This window comes from Melanostigma gelatinosum, assembly GCF_949748355.1.
Source record: "Melanostigma gelatinosum genome assembly, chromosome: 8".
Lineage (NCBI taxonomy): Eukaryota > Metazoa > Chordata > Actinopteri > Perciformes > Zoarcidae > Melanostigma > Melanostigma gelatinosum.
The window spans coordinates 12,409,227-12,420,705 of NC_136641.1; the positions used below are offsets into that span (position 1 = coordinate 12,409,227).

The 11,479-nt window shown below is 41.9% G+C and overlaps 3 protein-coding genes across 3 annotated transcripts; 1 reads left to right on the forward strand and 2 right to left on the reverse strand.

Annotated features, from left to right (window-relative positions):
* Positions 1–659: 659 nt before the first annotated feature.
* On the reverse strand, positions 660–2,753 carry ppp1r3da (protein phosphatase 1, regulatory subunit 3Da). The gene is made up of 2 exons (XM_079274348.1): positions 2,549–2,753; positions 660–2,232 (listed from the first exon to the last, which is right to left on the reverse strand). Exons 1-2 carry the CDS (start codon positions 2,549–2,551, stop codon positions 1,285–1,287), a joined length of 951 nt encoding a protein of 316 aa, XP_079130474.1. The 5' UTR covers positions 2,552–2,753; the 3' UTR covers positions 660–1,284.
* Positions 2,754–3,372: 619 nt separating this feature from the next.
* On the forward strand, positions 3,373–5,697 carry fam217ba (family with sequence similarity 217 member Ba; the record flags this gene model as incomplete). Its single annotated transcript, XM_079273105.1, has 5 exons — positions 3,373–3,533; positions 3,649–3,748; positions 3,889–3,953; positions 4,033–5,531; positions 5,690–5,697. 5 exons carry the CDS (start codon positions 3,373–3,375, stop codon positions 5,695–5,697), a joined length of 1,833 nt encoding a protein of 610 aa, XP_079129231.1.
* Positions 5,698–7,254: 1,557 nt separating this feature from the next.
* On the reverse strand, positions 7,255–11,303 carry ttll9 (tubulin tyrosine ligase-like family, member 9; the record flags this gene model as incomplete). The annotated part of the gene is made up of 14 exons (XM_079273106.1): positions 7,255–7,391; positions 7,554–7,678; positions 7,978–8,091; positions 8,472–8,668; positions 8,791–8,849; positions 9,101–9,188; positions 9,275–9,315; positions 9,648–9,738; positions 9,849–9,917; positions 10,038–10,223; positions 10,489–10,600; positions 10,687–10,776; positions 10,861–10,907; positions 11,289–11,303. 14 exons carry the CDS (start codon positions 11,301–11,303, stop codon positions 7,321–7,323), a joined length of 1,305 nt encoding a protein of 434 aa, XP_079129232.1. The 3' UTR covers positions 7,255–7,320.
* Positions 11,304–11,479: the final 176 nt, after the last annotated feature.

The following is an 11,479-nucleotide window of genomic DNA, read 5'->3' on the forward strand; positions in this document are numbered from 1 at the left end:
AGCTACCATCGTTGATTTTATTTTTAGAACGTAACTTACCGCGATGTCAAATGTCGCCTAGAAATATGACTTGACAACTATTTTACACTACTCAGCTCGAAACGCGCGAAGCATTTTCCTTCATTACGCATGCGCTAAAGTCCAGCGCGTGAGGAACGTTTTCCTTCATTGCTTTCTGCCAGAAAGGGTTTATTATTTGAAACAAAAACATGGTTTGGGCTAAACTTAACAAAGTAGTTTGTTACCTGCAGAAAGGGCAAAGCTATTACTTCTAATCCCGTGCTGGATAGTACATTTAGAGCAAGTCCTCGCCTTAACAAATAGAGGAAAACAAGGAAAATAAGTGAATACTCAACTACATTTCCCATGAGCTTTAGCGGCTACTGGGATCTGTTCTTGTCATGATAGCAGCAACTGAGTAGTTTAATCCCGTTTAGTTAAAAACATAGACTAAAAACTATGTTTTAGAATATTATGCCACAAATAATGTGTTTTGAACAGTTTTTCAGAAAGGCTAACAAGAGAAACTGGTTGGAGCTAGCCGGCAGAGGATCTTTTCAGCCTTCAATAAGAATATAAATTACACTGCTACAAATAATAACAACCTCACATTAATTGCAACTGTGTTTTATTGTTAAACATGATACACATCTGAGTCATTCAAATTGTAGATATTGCATGGTTATGGCATTTGGTTTGACAACATATGATGAAAAAATAAACTCTTGATTACAGGGTTAGGTTTTTTTTGCCTGTGTCCAGATCTTTGAATCGGCCCACTCCACCAAGTATGACGAGTTGACAATTCTGTCTGATAACAGCCAAGAGCAAAATAGTTCTGCAGACAAAATTCCTGCTGTGTATAAAAACTATTTTCTTTCTACCCAGCTGGAAAAAAGAGTGGACTGATGTGAAATAATTTAAATTTGACTCAATATGTATATACTGCTCAGTGGGTGTCACATCCATTCAAAGTGCCCACATTAAAGTGCTTTTTTTTTTTTAGACCAGTAAAATAAAATTGGAGAGTGCATTTTTTTTTAAAGAAAACGAAAAAGTGAAACAGTGGCATTAAAGTTGGCGTAAGGTAGAAATGCATTAGTGTTTGTGTTATTGTTCACTCTGACTAAGTCTATCCTGAGTTGACAGTTTATCTCTAATCTAACTTGATTCAAAGAAATCCTCTGTTAGTCTAACAAAATCAACATTACATGTCACAATGCAGTTATGCATATTTAGCCATCATCAGGTGCTCTAAATAGGTTTCATCTACAAGTCAGCATCCTAAATGAAGTGCACCATGCTATCCTCGCATTCTTTGGGCACAGTGAGCTTGTACTTATGGCAAACTAACTTATAATTCTCTCCATCATTGCTGTCCCAGTATTCAGCCCCACAGACTCTGTATTTAATGGCAAACTGTAACACTGCTCCTGGCTGCAAGAATGGCGGGACAGGCAAGTGGAAACGAAATGTATCACAGCTGACTTGGCCCTCTCCTCCTTCCCAGGTCTTGGTGATGGTGGACACCCAAGAGGCCTTAGTTTCTGTGCTGCTCTTCCAATCTGTAAATGAATAGCGAGCTACGACATCTTTCTCAAAATCCAAATTAAGGACCTGGGTGATTCCGATGACACCCAGTTCAAAACACAAGACTCTCTCGAGACACACTTTCTGCTCATAAAGGCGATGCAGGAATCCGTGCAGGTCACCAGGTTGTTGGGCAAAAACCGGCTTCAAGTATGGCAAGGATATCTCCAGATGTCTTCCATCCGCCAACTCTGCACCCATCAACAATCTATAGGCAACATGATGTGGTACAAATGGATCTTCTCCCGATTTGAAAAGCTTGATGTTTTCCAGGTCAAGCCCCAAAGAATCAATAAAGCGTACGCCAAAATTTCTGCATTTCTTCTTCTTCTCTCTAGCGGAGGGCAGAGAGCGGGATCGTTGTCTGATGATGGGTTTAGGCGGGGGTTCACAAGAGAGACCGCAATGGAACTCCTGTTCCTTCTGCAGAGAGACTCTGGGGCTTGGGGGGCGGATTCGAATTTGTTTCTTTACGGCACTAGGTTTGTCAGCTTGAAGCATTTCAGTAACGTTAATAGTAACGCAAGGCCTTGAGACACTGCTGTAAGAGGTGGACGTCTCCTCCTCTGGAGGGGGAATCCTCTCCTGTCCAATAAACCACCCTCTGTCCATGTTCGGTGAGAACTGGAGTCCTGCTTTAACCTGTAAAGAAAGTTGTGAAGCATTGTTTATTATCAGGCTCCCTTATGTCATATTCATTCCCAGAACATAATGCCATTCTTATCTAAAGCATAATGACCCAGTCGTAAAATCAATGTCCCCTTTTTACCAAATTTGACAATGTTGTTGTTGTAATTATGACAAACCAGAAACCGTCCTAGCAGGAAAGAGAGTCGTGTACTCTGGGAGTACGTGCCTAAATGCATACGACCCCTTTCTCTCTCTGTACAACTGTGCATTACTCAAACAAACTACATTTAATATGCTTCAATATAATTAGATCTTGATATCACCTCACCATATAAAGATATAAGGCGTCAGTTGCGAGCTGCAGGACGTAGCCTAAACTGAATCCTTCATTTAAAGTAGTATTTATTCGAGTTGCGCGTTTCCGTGCGTCATGCAGTCTCCGCTGTTGCCCACTGCCATATAAACTGATCTGCAACTGATCTCCTAAAGTTAATCATCTTCATAACTGTTAAATACACATACATGCCCGTAGCATGTCCTCGATGGAGATCGGCCAACCTGCGCACAGTTAACCGGAAGCTTCAAACGGTCCAGAACATCACAGAGGTTCCATGGGAAATTGAGTAATTTAAGATGAGCAGTTGCGTTTGTGTGCATTGTTTTGAACTTTTTCCTCAAACACAGTGTTGGACGTTTATCCACTTAACGTCTCCAATATGTATGCTACGTAGTATCACCAAAGAGCAATTGCGTATTTCGTTTGACAGAGCGAGTGGTAAGACTGTACTCCAAGTCCCATGATGCACCGGTGGTGCCCACTTTGACACAAACTGCGAGCCAGTAAGCAGCAGGTAAACAAACCTATCTCACTGGGACGGAGAGCCAAACAAAGCGTTTGCGCTGTCTTACCGTCTTGCATTTGTAATGGCGAGGAGGATGACAGTCGAGAAAGAGACACGTCTGCTGTCAGCCATTCATTAAAAATAATCGCTGAATTGTAATCAAACGGATAGGCGAGTCGACGGCAAAAGGAGGGACGAGTTTAACCTACAACGACTGTCGCTACTGGACATCTGCGCATGATGCATTGCACCACTTTTGATAAAATGGGTGTTTTTATTCTCATTCTCAGAATAGAGTATATGATCCGAGATGTCGGTTGGGTTCTTTAGCTTTAGGACAACATCCCCTGTGGCGACCTGCAACATGGGGCCCATCATGCAGGAGCGCACAGCATCCACGACACTGAAACGCGTCGTCTCCAAAGAGAAGATTCGGGTAAAATATACTGAAAACAACGCACCTGTAACCAGGTAGGCCCTACGTTTACGGTGACACGAATATGACTAGATTAAACCTCTTATGTTCTGACTCAGACATACAGTAGGTTAGAGGGGAGCCTGACAAACCACTATAATGTTTCCACAGTTCAAAGAAAAGTAACAAGATGAAGAAAGCAGTGGGCCAGATGAAAAACGGCCCCCCAGGACCAGGTCAGGATAAGGACACAGTGACAACAGTGCCGAAGGTGAGTAAATGGCATCCTGGTAAATTAAAGATAAATCATGTAAACAATTATTGTCCTTTTACAGGATACGATGGCTATGTAATGTATATCATAAAATTCAAGACTGAAATAATCACACAATTTCTATCATGATTGTTCAGGGTGCACCGTCAAAAGGTGGCAGGATGAAATCTGGCACGACACGCAATACAAGCAAACTCTCCAGGTATGTGTGGTGAGGGGTTTGAATTCTTACTGAATGTCTCCAATAGCTTTTCCTTACACTCGTGTGTCTCTCTTTACAGCCCTGAAGAAGGAGATGTGAGACCTCAAGTCCGCAAACATCTATCTGTGCACAGGAAAGAGGAGCAACTGGAAAATCAACGGATATCACAGTGCAGCAACGAGCTACACCAGAATCGTGGGGGGATGGGGAAAAATCGTCGAGCCCTCTCCCTGCCTATCTCCCCAATATCAGGGCTACGACACATGCCAGCACACCCACTAACACCCTCCCCAGCCCTCACCCCGGAGGTACTACAGCGGCACTACCACCAGAAGGATGAAGACACCGACAGTGCCAGTGATCTGTCAGATTCTGAGAGGCTGCCTGTACTGCCCTCTCCCTGTACCCCTTGCACCCCTCCTCACCTCAACCTGAGGGCCGAGGTCATCAACACTGATGACTTTCCCCCGGACTTCCCTGGACCTCATGGGGCTGTGGGTGATGAAGATGAGAGTGAAAAACCCAGCTACAGTTACCCAGACTTTCTCCCTCCTCCTTTTAACACTTGGAGCCTGAGACAGCTGGCAGTGTTTCTTCATACTGAGGGCCGTGGCGCCCCCCGGCCCAAGCCTGTCGGGCACTTAGAGAAGTACCTGGAGAGGCTGCTGCACCTGGAGTGGCTCCAGATCCAAACAGTGCAAGCAGAGAGCAGCCGTCCGCCTGGGAGCCGTACAAGGCCTCAGAGCTTCCCCGCTGCCACCACTGCTCACCAACCGAGGCCTCACACAGCTCCACCATCCCGACTCAACTCCCCTAAAGGGCAGCGGCAAAGCCAGCGAGCCTTCCCGTTTTCACCCGTCAACAACCCCCCATCACCTGCCTCAGTCCAGCAACAGCATTCCCGCTTTCCGGTTTGCCCTCACTGTCACATTCGCTACCCATTGTGCAATGGAAGCTGTTCCGCCAATGCCTACCAGCGCCACTCAAGGCTCAGCCCGCTGCTTGAGCGCAGAGCCAGACCTGGAGCACCAGTGAAGAGGAGCAGCAGTGAGACCCGAGCACCCTCAACGGAAGGTAGGAGCCCAGGAGGACAAGGCGGAGGACAGGGCGGAGGACAGGGCGGCGGACAGGGCGGCGGACAGGGCGGAGGACAGGGCGGCGGACAGGGCGGAGGACAGGGCGGAGGACAGGGCGGCGGACAGGGCGGCGGACAGGGCGGAGGAGGAGCCCAGACCCTAGTTAGCCCCTCAGCTGGAAAAAGTCATCTCAAACACATCCAGGCTTCAGGCAATGCCCGTAAGCAAACCCAGGAATCTGGAACTAACCCAAACAGCCGAGGTCAGGTCAGGAAAAGCCGCGTTCGAGCTAACTCTGAGACCGATGTTAAAAAAGAGCCGTGTGGCAGTAAAACAGCTGGTGCAGAGAAACGTGTTTTTGCCGCAGGTAAGAGAGGGGTTATCACCTCCAAGAGAGTAGAGAAGGACTGGCAGAGGATAGAAGCCGTAGGTCAGGCCTCTAAAACTAACATGAAAAGAGCTGCTAAAGAGCCACAGCCTCTCTTCAACGCTCCGCCTACAAGTAAGAATGGCAAAACAAAAAATGTGCACTTTGTTGCAAAGTAACGCCTATAAACCAGTACAAAGCTATACTTAGTGGTTACTTGGTGCAGGAACTTGAAGCTTTGCTTGCTTTCTGTGTAATCTGTGTAATACTAACACGTTGTAACTGTTGTACAGCAGTCTGACTCAGTCAGTGATGTACAGCCTTCTGTCGGTAAAAACTAACAAGAAGTTGTGCAGCGAGAATAAAGATATAACAGCAATGAGTTCAAAGCAAAATATGACACTTGAATAGAACACTGTATTTAATTCAAAATGCATAGCAAGTATACAATCATACTGTTGGATTATGTTTTGACAGAAGGCTCATTGCGATCCAAAGCACTACGAGGATATTAAAAACAGCTTTTATGTCAATTGAATTCTGCTGCACTGCACATCATCTCTGTGTGCTACTAATGTTGAAATAGGCATAAAATAAGCATCTACTCTTCCCTTGGACAGCTTTCAGCACAAGTAATCCATAGTGAAGTTCAACACAGATCATTACATTTCAGTCATCAAATACGACCATCGCGTTACTAGTGGAGTTTGTGAAGTTGGAATGTATTTGTTTCAATGCTTTTACTTTACTTGATGTTGCATTTGATCTTTTCTTTGGCGCCTCATGTTTTAAGATATATTTGTTCAATTAAAGCATCTTTGGCTGAAAAGGAGGCACAATGAGTGGCGGTGCGCTGGAGTGATGTACCGTAGTTTGTCTCAGTCATATTTGAGCAATGGTTTGAATTGTTGTGGTTACAAGGGCTTTTCATGTTTGAACAGCTTGAATTGTAGTCTTATGATATTATGTATTTTGCATAGAGCTGAGCTCTTTCTGTCATTGAAGACGGTGTAATGTTTGCTACGAATGTAAATGCATATTTTTCCAAATTTTATATGCCATAGTTATATTTATGAAAAGTGTTGTAGTTGACTTGTATTCATCATTGTCATTATTTTGTTTCCATTGTCATGCATAAAAAGAAACGATTTAGTCAAAAGAGCTGGATGTAACTTGGTGTCTACGGCGTTGGTCATCCCTGTGATTCAATGATTCCACACGTCATCGCTGTTATGCTGCAACATGGTAATGTTATACATATCACGTCCGTATCACACTGCATACTTGAAGTCTGTAGAACTGTGTTTACATTGTCTCATCTGTTTGTTGTGATTCACCATGTGCACTTGATTCATAAGAACACTACGTCAATGTAAAAAATGTGATATATATATATATATATTGAGATTGCGCCTCATTACTTAAACTCATGTAAAGTATCAAAGCCATAGGTAAGGGGCCAGGAGGGGCAATATTAGTGTACATTATGTTGACATGCACGCAGAAAGATTGTGCTGTGTATTTTCTCAATGTTCAAATGCAAGTATTTGTAAGGCATAGAAATAAATGTTTTGCACTCGAGGGATATTGATGCACTGGCCATTCTTTGGGACACATGAAGAAAGGATATACAGTTGACCTGTCCTTGTTTCTGAGACTTTGCTAAAATCCCAAACTCAACCAGCCTTAACTCTGCGATTAAAAGAATTACAAGGTTTGTCGTAGTTTAAAAGAAATGTAGATTTCATTCATTTGCATGTTCAAATTTCAACAAAAGTGCTAGGAATATGATCAGATCATCACAGAAAGCTAATTTTGTATGAAGTATTACCAATGTTTTTCAGTTTATTTGTGTTTACCGGAGCCTTTCTTCTCCCAGAAACATACAAAGTACTCTTGGTGGGACATACAAATGATACATGAGTTACATCCTCTTCTGTCCTGGAAATGGTTTTAGAAGCTGGCGAAGCTGTTTCTCCCTGTCATTCACGCACCCTGCAACAAAGAGCAGCTATGTATTTGCAGCTATATATTATTTATATGTAATAATAGCAAGATAAAGGCTTTTCCACACGATCAAATGCCATGGTCTTAATTATATATACTTTTGCACATTGTTGCCTCAGAAAGTTTACACCAGCAGCACAGTCAGGTTACCTAAGTGTGTGTTGGCAGTCAAACATGAACTGCCGAATATTTCCAGGTTGACGTCCTCTCTAAAGACAGGCCCATCGTTCCACATGAGGTCATAGCCACCCACCCTTTTCTCCTTGCCAGTCAGCCTAATGAGAAAAAACAAACAGTTAATCAGAATGCAGCACCGGTGTGACAGAAAGAGATAACAGGAACTCATCGTCTGCTGTGCAGCATTCACCTTGTGAGGGAAATTGTAGCGAGATGTTTATTGTTGCAATTGAAATGTCTTTCGCACCATGTTTTTAATTTCTAAATATACCACAACCCAAGATTTTAATTCCAAATTTGTATAGATTGGTGACCATCAATAAAGACTGATGACTGTAATGAAAGAAGGGACAGAGAGCCCTCGCAGCTGGTCTCCGGATGACAAAGAGATCTCTACCTTCCCTCCATATCAACAACATTCAAAGTGTCTTGCAGCAGCCGGCACTTCATCTCGTAATCCTCTTGATTACTGGGTGTGTGTGACGGGGAGGCGTTCACCTCAATCAACCACCTGCAAAAAGACGGAGGGTGATTACATTCACCAAACGTTTACTTATTCTTTTGAGCCGGCATTAGGCTAATCCATGAGCACACAAACATTGTTATTTAGGTACGAGCAAGGGAATGATTGTTACAACATTTGCATTGGGAGAGGCACTATAATTGGTGTGCGTCTTATTATTTACACCACATTTGTAGCATACCTTCCAATTTGTTCAGATATGCTGTGCAGATTTGCACAGCATATCATGCACACAGCATATCATGTTTGCTTGTCTGTGCTTGTCTTTGTGAGCATGCATGTCTTAGTGCATGTTTGCAAGTGGATATGTGTCGGTGATGATGCACTTTGTTGCCATGCGTACAGTGTATGACCGTGTGAGAACTTACGGTTTGAGGTTGTGATCCAGCAGAATGTCATACCCATAGAGCTCAAAGCAGTGTTTGTCATTGATAATGACCTTTTGTACACTCTGTAGACTGCGGACAAAGATGTTATCCATCTCTTTAAACAGGGATTCTACAGTCTCTCTGCCATGTTTCGCAGTCAGGTATCTTCGAAGCTGTTGCATCTGCCACTTACATCCCTATTAAGAGATTAATTAAAAAAAACAATGCAGGAATAAAGTGGACTAGTTGAAGGAGAGAAAATTCAGAAAACAAATGACAAAAATATGCAGCAAAATTATCATGTTCTTGAATTACACACCTTTTCGGGGTCATAGTCTGGCGCTGTTTTCTGAACAGCCACATTGGTGAGGTGCATATCTGAAGAGCGGTACTAAGTAGAATTTGGGAACTTTAATGACGTAAACACACCTTCCACAAGGATGTGGATGAAAGCGGCAAAATTTGGAACAATATCCTCCGAAAATGGGTTAATATAAACTAACTTTGAATGAATATTTCATTCGAAAAAAGGCTCAATTTGTGAAGGTATGACCCAAACAGATCACATACGTGTATCAACATTTAATTGAATGGAGAAAACATTTTTATGATGGTGAAAAAAAGGATACATTTGTCATCAATACTGCTAAGGGAGAAGCGGGTGCTTGAGAAGCGGCCAAACCCATCTCGATACAGCCAGGCCTTTAAGGGAACATACTGAAATACAAACACACGTTGATGCAAAAATGCCAGAATTTTTACAATTTGGGTAAATATTGTAATTTACAAGGTTCAATACGTACGGATGTGACCAGCACATAGACTCGCAGGTCAAATTTTCTGCCTGCAAGGACAAAAAGTAAAAAAAGTAAACAGGAATATAAATCTAATTATATTTGCTCACTCATCCTCCTGTTCCAATTTGTCCATTTTATGTTTTTGTTCATCATCTGTTAGCACATTCAATGGTTTTTAAATTAAATTATAATTATATTTTTCGTTCAGTTTATTCTAGCATAACATAAAATTATATTATTATCAACTGGATATAATTCTTGTATTTATCTTTCTTTAACTTTTAAATAAACCTTTTAACATTCTTGGTTTTACAACGCTGTATCGCTAAATCAAAATGTCTGTGTACATTGTAAATTTGGCAATTCTGATTGTGACAACCATTAATTAGGTAGGGGTTCTCTATGTAGCGTTGAGCTACATAGCTTTCCACTTGAGCTGCATCCTTCTGTTCCTCTGAGCGGGTGCCATCCTGTGTAAACACAATATTATGAAACTGAATATGTGGCTGTGAATGTAAAATATCCATTTTTAGTAATTTAATTTACACCTAATTCCTTAAATTAATAAATACACCTTTACCTTTTTCCAATCCATGATGTCTTTCAGTTTCCTGAACAGGAAAATGCCTTTCCCTTGAGATTTTGCTACCTAAATAAGCATACCGGGCCGGTTAATTTTCACGATTTAAATACTATGTGGTGCTACCTTTATTAAGTTATTAGGTCATTTTATTGCACTGGATCACATGCATGGTCTACTTTTGCTAACCGGCTTCATGATCCAGATGCTACCAGGGCTTCTTTTGAATTCTTCAACAAAGAGATGATATTCGCTGGGCAGTGTAAAGGTGCAGGGGAGGAAATCACATTTGGATGCCTCCATGCGGTCAACATCCCTTTCAAGATTTTTCCGGTATCTTTTGAGGTTTTTCACCATGAGGTTTTTGCGAGTCAACTGTAACATAAAAACATGGAAACACAGAAAAAGACAACATGACTTTAGATTATATGAATGATTTATGCTTATTACAGTTTCATCTCTCTGTGTATATAATTTATTGACCCTAGGGTCACATTGTGTTTTTTATGCTTTTAAATGTCTGTTCTGTTAAGCACTTTGTGATACTATTGTCTGTGAAAAGCGCTATATCAATAAAATTCATTCATTCATTCATCTCCAGTTTATAGTCTCCAAGCATGCTAGATTGATGCTGCCTCACCTCATAATGGTTGCGAAAGTGGTTTACCCTTACATGTTCCTCCATGTATGAATGATCAAAATTCTCCCTGAGCCAGCCCACATCACACCAGTTGAAGTCCCACTCTCCTTCACTGTGAGAAAAAGAGTAGATACCAGATTCAAGCCACAAATATGACAAAGAAAGCTGATATGATGATGAAGAGACAACACTACTCACTCTTTGACTTCAACCCAACCTGGTCTTTGGCGCAGGACATCCTGTATGGTGTTGAGTTGGCCACATTTGTAATGCACACATCTTCCCCCCCTGAGGAGACATTGTAACTTAGTGACTGTTACGAGTATTAGTTATTAGCTGTTCATTTGCAACCTTATAAAGAACAATACTCACCGCTCCTCACTTTTGTTATAGTCATAAGGACCTTTGTATGCAGAAGTCTGCAGTGGTGAAGAAAGCAAACCAAGATGTAATCTATTTAATGCTGCACTTTAATGCACAGCTGCAAACGACACATCTATAAGCAACTCCTCTGGTTTGCTAATGCTAATTACTAGCTAGCTTAATTCATTCAAACAGGTAACTATCTTACGTAGAACCTTGTACTACGTAACAGTTAGTACCCATAGGTTAATAAAGAGTGCTCTGTTAACGTTACGCTGTGACGCTAGTTGGAACTTTGCTAACGAGACAATCAAATTAGATTAGCTAACCTAACCTATAACATAACATAGTTAGCTAAGCTAACGTTATATCTCGTCAGTAAAAAAACCAACAACACAACAAAATATAACGTTACCGTTACACAGTGCGTTGTTTACCTTGTACTTTGACATGGAAGCGAACGTTGTGAAATATTTTAAAACTGTGATAATTAACTGACGTAGTGTTAAAATATGCGTAAGTAATAAGTGTAATCTAGTTAGCAGTTAAGCTAAGCTTGCTAGTCATGGTAGTGTTTTACAACTGATGCCATGGTAACCACGACAAACGGGGGATGTCCTGTTGTGCT